This window comes from Gymnoscopelus microlampas (assembly GCF_963454915.1).
Source record: "Gymnoscopelus microlampas genome assembly, chromosome: 14".
In the NCBI taxonomy this organism is placed as follows: domain Eukaryota; kingdom Metazoa; phylum Chordata; class Actinopteri; order Myctophiformes; family Myctophidae; genus Gymnoscopelus; species Gymnoscopelus microlampas.
In genome coordinates, this window is record NC_139951.1 from 24131072 (window position 1) to 24148654 (window position 17583).

The following is a 17583-nucleotide window of genomic DNA, read 5'->3' on the forward strand; positions in this document are numbered from 1 at the left end:
AAATATATTTCAACTGGGGACCCCCCACCCTGATGAGCCCTTAATATAGTAGTTGAGGCATTCAATTTGGTAATAGCAGATCTACAAGCTCAAGGCAGTGTGAGCTTGTAGATCTGCTATTTTCACAAATGTGTATCTGTGGAACCGAGTCAAACCAAATTGAATCAGCTATTTTCAAAGCAGTGAGTATTGGTCTTTTTTCATGTCATTTCTTTTTGTTTTAGGTATTAAAAGTCCTTAATTGTCATTTTACTGTCATCTGGGGACCCCCCAAAAAAATCATGGGGGTCCCGACCCACAGGTTGAGAACCACTGGGCTAAATGAAGAAGAAAAAAATTCTCAAAGGTGTCGCGCAAAGAGTCGTGCGTGTATAGGCACTTTTGGCTGAAGGCTGGGTTTCACCAGCACCACCATTTCGCCTCGGGCGCAAGAGAGAGAAAAAACGTCTCTGCAGGAGCCAATGAGAAGGCAGCAACCAGCCCACATCTCTATAACTATAGTTTCACAGGGATCGAGCGATGCCACAACCAACTTTCTACTGCTGGGACACTAGTGGACTATCACCTCCAATAGTAGGCTATACGTTTGTATAGTATACGAAAAGTATACTTTTTAGTATACTGTGCGTATAGCGCACAGCAGCTGTTTCATAGCGATTTTGATCTACAATTGTTAAACAATTAAGAAGCAAACAAAGAGTTCTACCGTGGACTTTTTTCCTTTTTCTTCCTGTGGAGGGGCTTCTATCCACAATGAGCGCCGGACAGACTTATGAGAAGAAGATTGCGAATATTTTGACCGACCTCCCCGGATCTATGAGTTGCCACCCGACCTCCAAGGATTCTCCCACCCTCCCCGAGTCTTCGGTCACGGACATGGGCTACTACAGTGGACAGACCACGGCCCATGGCCATCACGAATATTACCAGGGTCAAGCCTACGGGCAGCCCATGAATTCGTACCACCACCAGTTCAATCTGAACGGGATGGGGGGCACGGGACCTTACCCCACAAAGACTGAATATCCCTACACGAATTCCTACAGACAATATGGACATTACAACAGAGACCATCTGCAAGCTTCGCCTCCATGCTCAGGTACATGTTGAATTAGGCTAATGTAAAAAATTGTGTTTACCGTGAACAACTATATTTTCAGAGGCATAGACTGCTGCATTATAGGCTCTACGCCACCTGAGAAGGTTTTTATAATATGATCTATTTTGGTTTCGACAAGACAAGAAAAGAGTCTATAACCAACAACTATAAACACAAGATTATTGATTGTCTATATTTCAAATATACAACGTACGGACATAACCTCTTTCCTTTTAAACATTTGAGTGTATCCAGAAAGGAATTGCGTTTTGCCACTAAACACAATAAGGCATGTCACTGATATGTTGATATACGATCTGATGTATTAGGCCTTGATGTCTGATAATAAAAAAGAAAAAAAAGACGAATTAGCCTATATAAGCCAATATGATGACAATTTTAGTGGCGATGTGTAGGACCCTATGGTGGAATGAGCCAGCAGTCATAAAAGCATTATGTTTTTTATTAAAGGGAGTCACATAACCATTTCACAAATAGGTGAGGATTTAAATGCTGATTTAAATAATCCTTAAAAAAGTGTGCGCATATGTATATGGCTATGGGTAGCTATATGGCGTTTAACTCGTTTAACTTTTGAACACTATGCTAATATAAATAGTTGATAAATAGCCTACAGACTATTTAGAGACGGAAAGGTTTGTATATGTTTGACATGAATTGCCAATTTTAACTACATTTCGGCCATTTGAAAATAGCCGATCTACAAGCTCACAATGCAAATGCATTGTGATCTTGTAGATCTACTATTTTCATATATTTTATACATTTGAAAACTTGTAAAATGGGACATTCTGCATAATGAATTGTTGATATCCTGGGGGAGGGAGATGTCAGTATTATAGCCTATACATGTTTATACTTTTAATTATTATTATTTGTAAGTTTTAAACGTTGATCCTAAAACTGACATAAAACTAATGGCCTGGTATATTCTATCGTCTTTTTTTTTCTTTAGTGAAAGAAGAGCCAGAGCCAGAGGTCCGGATGGTGAACGGAAAGCCGAAGAAGATCCGCAAGCCTCGGACCATCTACTCCAGCTACCAGCTCGCCGCGCTGCAGAGGCGCTTCCAGAAAGCCCAGTACCTGGCGCTGCCGGAGAGAGCCGAGCTGGCGGCTCAGCTCGGCCTGACGCAGACACAGGTAAACGCTAAGCACCGATTCATATACTTTGAGAATAGCAGATCTACAAGCTCACCAACTATAGGCCACATGAGCACTTTAAACCTATGCATCGGATATTTGAACATTTGAAAATAGCCGATCTACAAGCTCATCATTTTCAAAAACTCTTGCAATAAAATGTGGAATATTTGTTTTTGTTTTTTAAACTGTCTAACAACACAAATAATGCTCCCTAGCACAAAACATTTTCTTGAAAATATTTGAGAACCACTGGTTTAAATAATTATATATTTTTTTGGAAGCGAGCCAAAATAAGCAAGTAGCATACACTTTAGAAACAAGCCAAACAACCGCAACCAACAACTACCAATTTTTACAAGCAACTTCAGAGAAAAAGAAGGCCAAAGTCACTTATAGCCTAATAAGCCTGAAATGGCAACACTGAAGCTCACTATACGCGCTGTGAGCTTATAGGTCTGCTGCCTATTCTCCTGTGTTCATGGCAGATCTAGGCTTTTGTCACCACACCAGCAGGTGTTAACATTTGACCTTTGACCTGCGTCAATAATTTATCACTATAGACTCTAGTGTCACGTGAGTTATTGTTTTTAAATAACTTGTTCGCCCCCTCTTTGCAATCAGCCCATCCAAGAGACATGCAATTATTTGCTAATGACTCTTAGATAAACGATGTATTTCTTCTTGTGACACTTTTGGTAGCCTATACTGTGGTGTTACCTAAACACAGTAAACTGTTTCATTTATTGATTGATTGATTGATTGATTGATTGATTGATTGAATACTTTATTAACAGTTTGCAAAAAAGCACAGAATATAGTTCTATACAAGGTCTGCTAAAAGGATTAAAACCCAAGAAAGCACTATGGCTTGTTTCCATTGGGGTCCATGTGTATTCAATTCATCGAAATTCAATACAGTATAGTCTATACTTTTCCATTACACCTGCATGTAAGGCTATAGGCGTAATAGGCTATTATTTTGAAACTATTATTTTTGTAAGCGATTAATATTTTTTTCCTGTATCATTATACTAACTGTGAGCTTCCCTTCGTCCAGGTCAAGATCTGGTTCCAGAACCGGAGATCCAAGTTCAAGAAGCTGTACAAGAACGGCGAGGTGCCCCTGGACCACAGTCCCAACGCCAGCGACTCCATGGCCTGCAACTCACCGCCATCCCCCGCCGTCTGGGACAATAGCACCCCTCAGAGCACCCCGATCAGCAGACCTCAGGTCCCGCAGCCCGCCCACAGCTCGTCGCCCCCCTACCTGGAGGATTATAACAACCATTGGTACCAACAAGGGTCGCACCTACAGCACCCGGGCACCGTGCACCACCCAGTCCCGCAGCAGAGCGTGGGAGCTGTTTATTAACAAAGACTCAACACCCAGATGTTTGTTTTTTTATAAACGAGACCCCTCCACATCAGTCCACACTGACTCTATGAGCAAAAAAGTTGACTGGACCGAGAGCTAGACCAGTGGTTCTCAACCTGTGGGTCAGGACCCTCCCTGGGGGTCCCCACATTTTTTTTTTGGGGGGGGGGGGGCCAGATGACAATGAAGTGACAATTTAAGGACTTTAAAGACCTTTTTAAAAAAGGAAAGAAAATAAATAAGACCATTACTGCATCAAAAGTAATCAACAAACTACACTATAAAACTGGTCAAACATTGGCCAAATTGTCAAATAATATAAGAGACAAAAATTGTGAAAATAGCAGATCTACAAGCTCACAGCAAGGCGTTGTGAGCTCTTAGATCTGCTATTTTCACAATATTTATCTGTGGAACCATGTCAAACAAAATGGATTGCCTCAACTACATTCCAAGTGCTTGTCAGGGAGGGGGTCCCCAGTTCAAATATGATTATTTTGGGGGGTCGGCGGCCTGAAAAGGTTGAGGACCACTGAGCTAGACCATAATGGCATGATGAATCATTTTTGGTTCTGGATTGTTCAGCGCAATACGTCCCTGAGACTCCCTTGAGCCTGTAGTTCTACACAGGAATGTTTCAAAAACTCGGGTTTTTTTAATTCACAAAGCACATAAGGGATTTTTAATCACTTGTTGCAGTCTATTTAACGGACTTCTGGCGTGGTTTTTAAATTATTTATCGCTTCTGTTGTATTTCCTTTAAAAATATTTTTTGTAAATGAATAGGCTATTGCAAAGCCGTGTTTTTAACAAGTATAGGCCTAGTAGTCTAACAAGAAAACCAAATACTAATAAATGACAAAACTGTACAGTTGATCCGTGATCCATTCGAATACAACGAATAATGGGTTTGCAGAGCGCGCGTCAGAAACTCAGGTCATATTTATATCGATTTGTATAAAAATGTCGAAGGCTGTAAATATGTGTTTATAAGCAGAACCACTATGATAATATTTTGTTTGAAACGGAAAGACTGCACTGTGTGGTGCCTCCAAAACATTTTTATATTCATGTAATTATTACACTTGTTGCCTTTCTGTCAAATGAATAAAGGTGTTAATTGAATATTGTGTCTACCGATTTTATTTTTGTAATATTAGGTGCAAGGCGGCTATATAGGCCTATAACTCAGCCACGACTATAATTAACTGAGGTCTACGAGGATCGCACTCAATCCACTATAGGCCTAGTAACTTAACAATAAATCAGTCACAATAGGCCTACTTTAGAATATTGATTTGCAGTCCAAATATTCTAAGTACCTAAAGTAGTTATCGTTTTCTCTTCATAAGAAAGAGTTTTGGTCCAGTGATAAGAGTCAATTATCTTTTGAACTGTCATGTTGAGCAGCAGATGACTCTTCAGTGTGACAGAGTATTAGTGGTGCAGCAGGGCTGCGTGCAAAGCGCGGTAGTAGTAGGAGGCGGCGACACACAGACGCAGACATGTTGGAGTCACCCGATTTTTATTAGTATTCTGTTGCCAGATAACGAGAAAAGAATACAGCTCTGTGTGTGTGTGTGTGTGTGTGTGTGTGTGTGTGTGTGTGTGTGTGTGTGTGTGTGTGTGTGTGTGTGTGTGTGTGTGTGTGTGTGTGTGTGTGTGTGTGTGTGTGTGTGTGTTGGGGGGTGCGGGGGTTCTGAAGTCAGTTTACCCTGGGGACACACACAGTCACTGTCTCTCACTGTCTCTCTCTGTCTGTCTGTCTGTCTCTCTCTCTCTCTCTCTCTCTCTCTCTTTCTCTCTCTCTCTAAAAAGAAAAAAAAACTGCTGATATTTAAGGCAAAGGTACTCCTTTTTTTGTGGCGCAGGCTAAAGTAGCCTAATTTGGTGGGAATTTTGGTTTAGGCTAGCAAGCACAATATGGTCATTCATTTACTGATATTCGGCCATACAATATTCTTCAATTTATTTATCTATTTTTCTCAAAAAGTAAATACAATCTATTTAAAATGCTAATAAAACTGTCACACACAGTGCACGTGCTGCACATCATAAAGTTTATATAGGGGACCATGGTGTCACATTAATGACCTGATAATAGATGTAGATGGGAGATAAACACAACAACTACTTTAATAACGGCCTATTATGTCAACGCCAAGCACTCAATCATGGGCCAACAGTAAAACAACAACAACTCGCTATTCTGTCTCATCGTTTAGCGTTTCAAGAACTAAAAGAGAAATTACACAGGAACACGGACTTGCACTTAAACCTGGCCACATAAACCATAGATTATTAAGCATCTCGCTGAAATTATACGATGTAGAAACCGCTGATTCCGACCCACATGGACCACCAGGGTGCTGGTAACCTACTGCGCGGTCTATGGGTGCCGTGTTGCGCGCAGAGACCGTTTATTTATATACGCAGAGGACTTTAGCATTTAAAGCCTCATTTATACTTAGTTGCGTGCCGGTGTCGTGCTCAGTCAATAGCAGACATACAAGCTTGGTGAGCTTGTATATCTGCTATTTACTGCACGCAACACCAGCATGCAACTAAGTAGCCTATAATAGAAGAGTGGGCACCATTGTGGGCACCCTATCATAAATGTATTTTATTTTATAAACAAATAATACAAATAAAATAAAATGGTCTGAAGTAATGTAAAGTACATTTAAACATTTATGACCTAATATGTTTTCAATAGCTACAAATTACTACAAAACATGTGGGCCTACTTGGTCATATGCGCATAAACAAGACGTTGACGGGTAAATAGGTTTCATAATATACCGTGCATGTTCAAATCATGAATATAACATTAAGCCTTTCAAGTTCAGACCATTTTATTTTTTATTTACATTTTGGAAAATAATTGGCAATTTAACATTGCAGTGCCCACAATGTTAGGTGCCCACTCTTCCTATTGGCCTATCCAATTCGTCAAACCTGAAAAGGTATATGTGGGGGAAAAAAAGAAAAAAAAAGAAGATTTTTTTAGACAGAATTTTTATTGTAGCACTGTCAGGGTGAACATGGGTTGTTTATAGTCTAGACTGGGACCTCTGCTATTAACCTGTCATTTCACATCTTTTCCCCCAGTTTTTCTGCATCACGTGCATACACAAACAGAGTTCATAACTTTAAAGTGACTTGTGTGTGTGTGTGGGTGTGTGTGTGTGTGTGTGTGTGTGTGTGTGTGTGTGTGTGTGTGTGTGTGTGTGTGTGTGTGTGTGTGTGTGTGTGTGTGTGTGTGTGTGTGTGTGTGTCCTCTCCTAGGCCTACACACTCAATGTAATAAAACAACATTAAAGTTACCAATATATAACACATTTGCAAATTATTGTGCTTATTTTATATTTTTTATACCAAATTAGAATTTATGTTGTTTTTTTTACTTCCAGCTTGCAATAATATTACTGAATACTGCTTTGTTTTTCTTTCATTTGATTACTTCATTATTTATTTCACTCACAAATTCAACTTTTTAAATGCATTTAACGTTTGATCATTCATTACTGACAGTTAAATGCATCCACGTGTCTGCCTTTGATTCAAAAAGAAATTGGGGCAAACTTATCAAATTAATTGCCCCGTTTGCTCTGGCGAAAGTGTTAAATGGTTGTGTTTCTGAACTCTAGCCTCTTAGCCTAGTAGCCTTCCCTTATACGTATAGGTTGTTTTCAAGAACCCAATCCCAGTTGTCTCCAGTCTGCAGAGTCATTAGTCCAATATTTGGCATTTAAGCAAACTGATGTGACAAAAGCGGTATGATATTTCCTTTTGATATCAGTGGGCACATTACATTTGACCTCCCCTCAGTGGCTCCCTCGCCATGTGTGGCCCTTGGTTACTGTTTGGCTGCTTATATACGTCGTCAGGGGGATACATATGTGCAGAAGACAAATGTGCTTTAGCCACAGGGCTGTGCTTGTGTGTGTGGGCCGCACGGGTCCCGCAGGTTCATACGTAATCTCCAAACATTAGCAAGTCTAAGTAGCCATAGTGGTGGTGAACTGTTGAACTTGAATGTGATACTGCATGGCACAACATCACAACACCCTATATAGAGCCGATGTGTGGGCTCCTGAGCCATTCCCCCACTTTTAACCCCACAGCAGTCGACAGCACGGTGTCAGCGCTCGTCTCTGGGGTGCAGCGATATGGGTTGAGATGGAGGTCGGGGAGGCATAGCCAGCATGGCAAATGTACCAATGGAAAAGACTGCGTGCTAGCAGCTGTCCAACACTTTGTCAAAAAGCAAGGCTTGAGCCGTCCTTGCATTAGGATCACTCACTATCACCATTTTGCTCAGAAGTCTGATGAAATGAACAGAGAATGGCATTCTTGACAGCTGTGGAAATGTGAACCCTGGGTGACCCCCCGCCGGGCAAGGCAGGGTGGTGATGCTCTCCATAGCCAGCCACACAGGTCATGTCCTGATCAGCTCTTCATATATGGGCTTGTATCACACACTGCAAAATATACTGACTGTCAATTTAACCCTGAGTGTGTTCAAATGGACACACTGGATTTTATCCTTCATTTTATTGAAAGGTTTTTCTTTCTTGGCCTGCGTATTATGCCTGGCCTGTCAGAATCCAATGTTTACCTTTTAAATATCAGTGCTTGTCTATATGTGCATATATGTATGTGCAAGTCAAAGACAGATTCTGTGCCTGTGTGTGCAATGCGTGTGCAATGCGTGTGTGTGTGTGTGTGTGTGTGTGTGTGTGTGTGTGTGTGTGTGTGTGTGTCAAGTCATGTACCATCTTTTAATCCCTCCAAAGTGTGCACCGTGCCCACGGTTAAGTCAACCCTTCCTTTCGATGAAACCAGAATTGTGCATTGTGGGGAAGCTGCTTACAATTACCCAAGATGTCAGATCGCTCAAGTTAATAACAATAATCACCCTGGAGAATGTCTTTGCCGCTCGTCCCTTCGAAGCAAGTGGGATTTACTATAACAACAACCGCATTCTGCCTCTTGCTGCTATCCTGCAATTAAAACCCAACAGACACATTATTTGATATAGCTCAGCCCTCCAACACAGCAGTTACACATTCACACTTCCATTTATCTTCACCCATCAACCTATCTTTCTTCCCCTCCTTCCTATAGGCTATGCCAGTTTGTTACATGGAGTCTTTTCAACCCCAATCCACCCACACACCCCCTCACCCCACCCCAATCTGCTTGTGTGATAATTGGCCCAGTTTGAAAGGCCCTACTCTCGTCTGTCCAACTCCACCAGCCATTATTCTAATCTGGAGATGTAAAATTGCCTATAATTTTCGCTGATGCCCCGTCACTTCATTCAGCAATGCTCGCCTCTTCTTCCCCGGGCCTGCATGTTAACAAGGCACATAATCACTAGGACCGGTGAAACGGATAGGGGTGGTAGATATATAAAAGCAGGAAATGTTAAAAGAAACACAATGGCTTGTCTCTCTCTCTCTCTCTCTCTCTCTCTCTCTCTCTCTCTCTCTCTCTCTCTCTCTCTCTCTCTCTCTCTCTCTCTGAGTGAATCAGCTTGGAGCAGTGAAAGCATGGTGGCTGTGATATATGTCTTTGTTCTTACTACTGCTGGGTTGCCTATATGTCTTCAGATTCCTGAGAGAGGTAAGCCAGGACTGTATGTATGTGACTGAGTGCAATGTTGAGGTGGAGTTGATTTTAGTGATGCTACAAGGGCACAACATGCTTGATAGTATTTATAGACTCATTGGAAGCATGGCATGCTATTTTGTCTTTGCATGACCACGAAAGGGAATATGATGCACATATCTATGCATATTATAGGTGTCATTCATGCACTGCAATTAGTAATTATTATTATTGCATAATACTCAAAAATAAAAGTAGTATAGTAGCTATAAGAAAAAGTATACATTCTGGCATTGACAAGTTAAATTGCTTACAACGTTTAAAATATATAATAATTCAGCCACAACAGATGTGAAAACATTTGGCTTGAAAAAGGGAATCTTGTTGACACAGTGGATAAGTAATATGGTTTGTCACGCATGCTTCAAAGAAAAGAAATAGATGGAAACATTGTGCTAAGTGTGAAAAAATAATTGAAAGGTCGCTGAACCTCCTGACCCCTGAAATGACATCATAATGGAAGAGGCTGCACCCTAACTGCCAGGAGTAAAAAGGCTGACATTATCGCATGATGTGTAGGGTATATGAAACTCAAAGGTTTATTTGAGAAGAATATATCATTATAAATGGATCACACATTTGATTAGTATTTATTTATTCCTTATATCTCTTATGTGGGAGTGAAGTCTATTATTTGTAATTAGTCTGTAACATCTGCTGTTTGCCAAGGCGGGGGATAAATTAACAAATAAGAGTTTATTTAATCACTATAGATCTTAGCCTAAACCTTGAGACGTAGAATCCTGCACCTCATGTAAATAGCCTAATAGCCGACGCTTGGCAAGCAGCCTCGAGAGAGAAAAATTAAGAGAAAAGAAGAGTTTGGATGTTTCTCTTAAAAGCCACTATTCGGCGCCATTAATCAATGCTCACCGCCGAGCACTTGGACTTCCACATAGCGGGACACTGTTTACAGTGATATAAATAGCTTGTCCTCAATGTTTAAACAGTTAAAACGCCAGAACGTGCAAATCAACACAAACGACTATTAATCAAGCGCAGCTTCGTGATCCAATAATAAAGTCATTTATCATCATAATATGACAACACAGAGTTTCCTTCGTGGTTTATACTTCAGCCAAGGAAGAGGGGAAATACCGTTAGATAGTTGTATAGGCTAAACTTGTCCTATATATGTCCCAATCACGACATGTGTCCTCTTGTTAAAAAGAAGGGAAAACAGTAAGGGATTGGGGGGGGGGGGGGCATTGTGGATCGCAATGGCAGAGGGTAACGCCTCCCCTATAGCATATTTGACCTTTGAGAGGGCGGTTAATTGATTTTCAGTTGCATTAAACTGCATGAGCTAAAGCTGATTTCCCCTCCAGGTAATTTTAAAAAAAGAAAAAAATATATATATATATTTTTGTAATTTCAAATAGTTTTTTTTCTACGTTACAGAACCGATGAGCAAAGAGGACTATAAAATCCGAAGATTAAATGTGCTTATTCATGGCACACATCGTAGGTCTACTGGGCCTGCTTTGCCTTGGTGTCTGCGCACAATACAATGCAATGCAATGCTATACCTAATCATCACCCGCTCATCCCTGCACTGACTGACCTATTCAATGTGGACTTATGGAAGCGTGAGCGTGCAGTTTATCGCTGACATCTTAATAACGTGACACACAACAATGACTCATTTCCATTCAACGGTTATTTATTGTCATAATGAGAATTATCATTTGCAGCGAGGCGCAATGGCCCAGCTAGCTTTGATCAAAACATGTATCCACGTGTTATTTTTTTGTTAACACACGCCAAGTCAATAATTATTTCAGTTAAGGCGCGTGCACTGGCTGTTATAGCATAAACTGGAATTTGCAACAAAAACATATTCCACGCAATAGACTACGGTTACTAAATCAACTGGAGCCCTTGGCAGGACATTTTTAGCAAACCGAACATACAATTCAAACGCACTCAGTAATAAAACAATTTTCAACACATTTAAACACAATTCTTGCTGCATGAATCGTGGTTTAGTGGCCTGGAGTAATTACCGTGTCCGTACTCCTATAGGCCGTGCAGCAAGGTGCTGCCTATACCGACCCGACAGCAAGTAATCCATTCACATCATCTGAGGCCTGGGCATGGTGTCCTGGTGGTGATGATGGTGGTGGTTTGGGTACCAATGGCCAAAATTGTTCATGTAATTGTTTGGGTGCATTGGGGTCCCTTTATTTGACATTGACACCTCCCAAAGTTGAGGCAGCCCGGTGGAGCAGGGCGATATGGACGATGTGCTGTGAAGATGCTCTCCCTCCGGTCCGACGCCATGCTTCATGATCTTTTTATACTTCGACCGCTTATTCTGAAACCATATTTTCACCTAATATGGAGAAAACACATAAAACGGTCATTGTGGTGACATTCAACGCCGCCAACCTATAAGACAATTAGACAATTAAAACGAATGACTGTTAAAATGAGCATATTTTTGGCAATAGGCATTTCGGAATGGGCTCGCAAAGAAATTGGACAATCATAAGCAAAAGTGACGATGGCTTTAGAGTGGAGTGGAGAGTGGCGCTTGTAGTTCGTTAAATTCTAACTCTTCCATTGTTCTGTTTTATGAGGCCAGTGGTGCATGTGCCTCGACAGCAACAAACCGACACTAAGAATATTGTGAAATAAAAAAGGAGCCCAAATAGACGCTGTGGTGGGTCAGCGGAATTTCTGCTGACTAGAAAATAAAACGCTGTTTTAGGCTTTACAATAGCACAAATATTCATAAAAGGCGTCAAGGAGCCAAAGGGGGAAAACGTTAAAATAGCTCAGCAGCACAGAATACATCAAAACTGGGCCAACTGTGAATTTTATGGATTATAGGAACATTTTACAGGAGGGGGCTTTGGCTAACAGACTGGAGTCATTGGACTGTCTCCTATGTGAAAATATATAAATGGCAGTTTGGACAAAAATTATAGGCTGGATATTAAAACACCATAAAAGAGTGGAAAATACCTATGAGTAAATGACTGGTCCCCTAAAGACAATGCATCTGCATTACAGCATGCACCTGTTTATGTGACCAACATGTTTATAGATGTGAAATTATTACCATACCACCCATTTCATATCCATTTAACTGGTGTGTGGTGTGTGTGTGTGTGTGTGTGTGTGTGTGTGTGTGTGTGTGTGTGTGTGTGTGTGTGTGTGTGTGTGTGTGTGTGTGTGTGTGTGTGTGTGTGTGTGTGTACCTGCGCACCACACACGCACGTTCAATGCTGTTATGATTGTAATTGTTGATTTTTATCTCTTTGTATGAGTTTTCTATCATATTCGTGAAACATTTGTTCACGAGCATGTACCTTTTAAGACGGCTCTTGCTCATATCATAGGCCAATTTGTGTTGACCCATTTTGTAATTACAGTTCAGTTCTCTGAAATGTGAGGGGATTGAGGTACAATGGAAATATGATGCTCAAATTAAGTATGGTAAACGTGGCTGCATTAAAAGATTGACTTACAAAGTACTACAATTAGGTTTTTCATTTGATCTGGAGAAGTACAGTAAGCTTTAGGCTAATGATAGCCAGCCTATATGAGAGATTTCCTGCTCAAATGTTGCTGATAACAATACATTCTAAGACCGGTATAAAAAAAACTGGAATTTATAATTGGATATTTGTATTCAGTATCATTTGCAAATTAACATGCAAGATAAAGCAGCCTATAGATAAAAATGACTTTGAACATGTCATGGATATATAGCTATCGCCCACACTGTATAGGTCTAAATGTCAACAGGCTTGACATTCTAAGCCAGGAAGATCATGATGTGCTAAATAATTTGCCTGTAATATCATTACATTACATTACAGTCATTTAGCAGACGCTTTTATCCAAAGTGACTTACAACAATGGTCATTATTATGCTGCTAATAAGAAAATCGGTGTGGCCCCTGTGTCATACCAGCCACAACACATATACAAATGTATGTTTGAGGATTCATGATTTAGGACAGTGGTTCTCAACCTTTTCAGGCTGTGACCCCCCACAATAATCATATATGAACTGGGGACTGGGGAAATATTGTGAAAATAGCAGATCTACAAGCTCACAACGCCTTGCGTTGCAAGGGATTGTGAGCTTGGATCGGCTATTTTCAAATGTTTCGCCTCTTTCTTATATTATTTGACAATTTGGCCAATGTTTTACTAGTTTGTATACTATATTTTGTTGATTACCATTACTGTAATGTTATTTTTTTAGGTATTAAAAAGGTCTTAAAAGTCCTTAAATTGTCACTTTATACTGTCATCTGGGGATCCCCCCAAAATCATGCGGGTCTCGACCCACAGGTTGGGAACCACTGATTTAGGATGTCATTTTCAGGCCCACCTGTGTCTGTGTAAGGCCAAGTTTAGCCGCCAGATCGGCTCGCTCTGGTAAGGCCAGGTACTGGGTCTGTTGGAACCGCTGGTGCAGAGCTTGCAGCTGGAGGCTGGAATAAATAGTCCGTGGCTTACGCATCTTCTTCCCTTTGCCATTGAGGCGAATCTCGCCGTTTTCAATCACCGTGGACTTCTCGTGATCTTCAACAGAAAGGAGCAGCGATTAGCATGTGCAATAAAGGAGTTTTGATTTACACCATGCAGTCAAGACAAAAAGTTGCACGGAAGTCATGCATTAATATTGTAATATTGCATATAAATGCATATCAAATGACAACAGCCACAGATTTTTGTAAAACGTCCTCTCAGCGAAGTATAACTCTCAGACCTTTTGACCCTTGTGATATAGCCGCTAGGCTTCGGGCCTATAATGCTAGGCCTAAACATTTAAACATGGTTTGTTCAGATGCTAGCACAGTGGCTTAGGGTAGACTGTAGGCCTATATATTTATCTATACATGTATAAGTAAATATATATAAGTAAATTTAGCATACAGTCCGAAAATGCTAACAAATGTATTTGTTATGTAATTAAATGTAATTAAAAGGACTTCTGTTTTCTGGAATAGTTTTGTTCATTCAAAATGGTGTGAAAAAGAACGGCTGGCCCATATACACGTAATAGAACGTAGCTACCCACAGAGCATTATGGTTAATAAAACTAATGGCGCCATCTGCGTTCATTATATAACAGAAGACCATCCCTGCAAGAGGCAGCGGTTGAAGGAGAGAGGTCTTGTTATGACATTTTGCCCCTTAAATTGCTAGTGAGAGTAGGCAGTATATCCTATTGCAGCGAAGTTAAACTTTGTTCAACCAAGCTGTAGTATAATATATAAGGCGAACAATCTGTAATAATATTTGTCATTGTTAATATATCATAGCCTACTTTGAAGTGCACTGCTTCTTTTTGCAAATCGCAGTCATCTCTGAATGTATGGCTGCTTGACATGCTAAACAATGTTATAGGATCAAACAAATCAGGCTATATCTCCATTGAAAATGACCTCCTCACCTGTGTCCTCTAACCTCGTGTGGCCCACACTATTGACATGGTTGTGATTGCTGTGCTGGTAGGACATGTAGGCGGACGGGGGATGAGAGTTGACCGCAGCGGGGTAGGCGTAGCCCAGAGACCGTCCATAGGAGGACGCGCTGGGAGGGAAGGGACCTTCGTGCTGAGAATGCCCGGCTGCGTGCAAGCCATGCACGGGGTAAATGTGCGAGAGTCCGGGGGAGGAGTGCTGCTGGTGCGCCGGGTGTCCGTGCGCGAACTCAAGAAAGGCGGATTTGGAGGGATCATTCACACTGTCAGGCATAAAACCCATAGACATCATTAGCTGAAACGCAGGTCCATAAACCCGTCGCTCATCTGTTCGGACAACAAGGGAAAAGTTGGAACAAATCCAGTCACGTCCAGTGCATCGCCTCGGGGAAAATGTTCGGTATTCCAAGATTATAACAGTATATAAAACAATATAGGCCTATTCGTGACCCTGTCACTTACAAAATAACGAAACAGGTCCCTCTTTAAATCAATGGTAAAAACTGACGTGATTCCTCAGTCACCTCTCGCATGTAGACACAGCGTGCGTCTCAAACATACTGCCTTCCATCAGAGCGCGCTCTGATTGGTCTCCAGCACCGAGCTGTCACTGGAGCTCCACCATTAAGTTCATTAACATATGCTGGTGGATGCAACTCAGCCATTCATGCCCATGAAAGAGGTACCTCCCTTGACTGATTAATTTAATTTATATTGACGGATATTGATTTCATATAGCCCAATACGTGATCATTAGGTGCAGGATTATTCGTTCTAATTTTGTATTTTTTTTCAAAAAACGATCCTGTTTATAAAATGGCTGAAATAAGGGGGACAATTCATTAAAATACATTAAGTTTTGATATGTTATGCTGATATTATTCATTAAACGTTGGCCACTTTTGTTAAGTAACTATAATTAGGCTTATAAACCATTCATTTGCAGTGCACATGCACACAGGCTAAAGAAAAACGGATTATCTTGGCTCACTAGCAACGTGAATATAGAGTAGGACACCGATTAATAAATAGGCCTATTCTAGTTTCACTTTGGGACACAACTCCATGTGTAGCCTATAATTAGGTCAATTAATGTTATTTAATGTAAACATTACAATTAATCTTTTTTAAATACAGGCAAATACATTCGCGTACTGTAACCATCGTTTTATAAATAATATGATATATATATATATATATATATATATATATATATATATATATATATATATATGATATATATATATATATATATATATATATATATATTAACAGTTCAATAGTTCGGCCAATTGAAAGGCGTAATAATGAGTGGTAGACATTTTCGTTGATGAATTCTTTGCCCTGAGGTGAAGCACTTGACAGCCGCCTGTCATCTCACTGAACATGTCAGTGTCCTGTGCCGTGGCGCCAGGTTAAAATGAGAACGCAACTAAAGTCTTAGTGAATAATTTCTCACACTTCAGCTTGAAATCGAAAACTCGGCAGCTTTGCGAATAACAAGTTCAGTTCAGTTTCTATAGGCCTATCGTACTACGCCTCGGCAAGTTGGCCTGCAGGCTAATAGCAGAAACAGTGAACATAAAAAAAAATAACATATTAAAAGCACAGTAGCCTATAAATATTCAATCCTGCGAAATCAAATCAAATATTTTAATCTAGACAGCACTGTTAGCGCATAATAAATATAATGCAGGTTGCACAAAACCCCAAAGTTTTTTTTTCTTTCTAATAATGGTTTGAGTAACGATTATCACTTGTTTGAGTGTCAAGTCACCTAATTTTCACTTTAAATAATAATCATCTTAATAACACAGCCAAGCCTATTACACGTAAAAGCCTTTAAAGTAGGCCTACGAGTTCAGACTTCTTAATTATATAGTCTCCGAGGGCAGCGGATCTGCAGCAACTAAAATAAAACTGGCACAACAATGCAACTATAGGACATAATAAAATGAAAGTCCGTTTAGCTTAATATGGCTGATGGATATGATAATTAACAAATGATGGCTTTCATTATGCAATATTAGTTTTTTGTTTTATTCTTGTCCAATGTGCATCATGCATGTAATAGTCTAAAGATATCACTGCAGTAATATTCAATCACAAGTATAACTTTTTATTGCATTGCATGTCAGCAAATATGTTAATGCATGGTGGGATCTTAGTTTGGAATGAAAATATTCAGATTCATATTTGTTGGATTTGATCCCCAAATGGTTCTTACACAGCATTAAATGAACACTATGATGATTCTAATGCAGCCTGCAGCCTATATCAGAGGAGGGGAAAGTGAGTGAACTCTGAATGCATGGGGATTATTGCAGTCTTTAATTTAAAGCCTAACTCAAAGGCAAATGTAAATATGAGTACTCTCATATTTATATTCATTGGTGTAACATCTCATGTTTCTTTTCTACCAACTGTCAGCTAACATCAAATTGGCGGAAAGTGGGAAAAACAGATACCTGCCAAAAAGAGAAATAGAGGGATTGTATCAAATGCAGCACAGACCGGCACAGTCAGCAAAACCCATAAGGTGCATAGGGATTTACTGTTGGTATACGCAGAGAAAATGGTGACCACAGACTCAAAGAGCGGCCCTGTCTCAATATTTCAGCCGTCATTTCACCAGAATAAACCTGCAGGTGGAGGAGAGCTTTGGAAGGGAGGCTGCAGCAAACTCCTTAGTATTAATTTAACTCTGACAGTGTAAACATTTACCCGATAAAGGGTGCAGGATTCTACTGTGTATCACAAGGAGCCCTATTCCAAAGCATTATTTATACATTTTGAAAGAAGAAAACACATTTCTGCAGT

The 17583-nt window shown here is 40.3% G+C and overlaps 2 protein-coding genes across 2 annotated transcripts; one reads left to right on the plus strand and one right to left on the minus strand.

Moving 5' to 3' along the window:
* Positions 1 to 534: 534 nt before the first annotated feature.
* dlx3b (distal-less homeobox 3b) lies at positions 535 to 4763 on the plus strand. The gene is made up of 3 exons (XM_084077847.1): positions 535 to 1099; positions 2076 to 2260; positions 3321 to 4763. Exons 1-3 carry the CDS (start codon positions 754 to 756, stop codon positions 3633 to 3635), a joined length of 846 nt encoding a protein of 281 aa, XP_083933973.1. The 5' UTR covers positions 535 to 753; the 3' UTR covers positions 3636 to 4763.
* Positions 4764 to 10966: 6203 nt separating this feature from the next.
* On the minus strand, positions 10967 to 15337 carry dlx4b (distal-less homeobox 4b). Its single transcript, XM_084079026.1, has 3 exons — positions 14734 to 15337; positions 13666 to 13859; positions 10967 to 11649 (listed from the first exon to the last, which is right to left on the minus strand). The coding sequence occupies exons 1-3, from the start codon at positions 15053 to 15055 to the stop codon at positions 11389 to 11391; spliced, it is 777 nt and encodes a 258-aa protein (XP_083935152.1). The 5' UTR covers positions 15056 to 15337; the 3' UTR covers positions 10967 to 11388.
* Between the last annotated feature and the right edge of the window lie 2246 nt (positions 15338 to 17583).

Coding starts and splice junctions, on each gene's coding strand:
- dlx3b (XM_084077847.1), top strand. CDS start 754: ATGAGCGCCGGACAGACTTATGAGAAGAAGATTGCGAATATTTTGACC. Junction 1,100..2,075: donor AGCTTCGCCTCCATGCTCAG/GTACATGTTGAA, acceptor TTTTTTCTTTAG/TGAAAGAAGAGCCAGAGCCA. Junction 2,261..3,320: donor TCGGCCTGACGCAGACACAG/GTAAACGCTAAG, acceptor CCCTTCGTCCAG/GTCAAGATCTGGTTCCAGAA.
- dlx4b (XM_084079026.1), bottom strand. CDS start 15,055: ATGATGTCTATGGGTTTTATGCCTGACAGTGTGAATGATCCCTCCAAA. Junction 13,860..14,733: donor CACGAGGTTAGAGGACACAG/GTGAGGAGGTCA, acceptor TTTCTGTTGAAG/ATCACGAGAAGTCCACGGTG. Junction 11,650..13,665: donor TTGGCCTTACACAGACACAG/GTGGGCCTGAAA, acceptor TCTCCATATTAG/GTGAAAATATGGTTTCAGAA.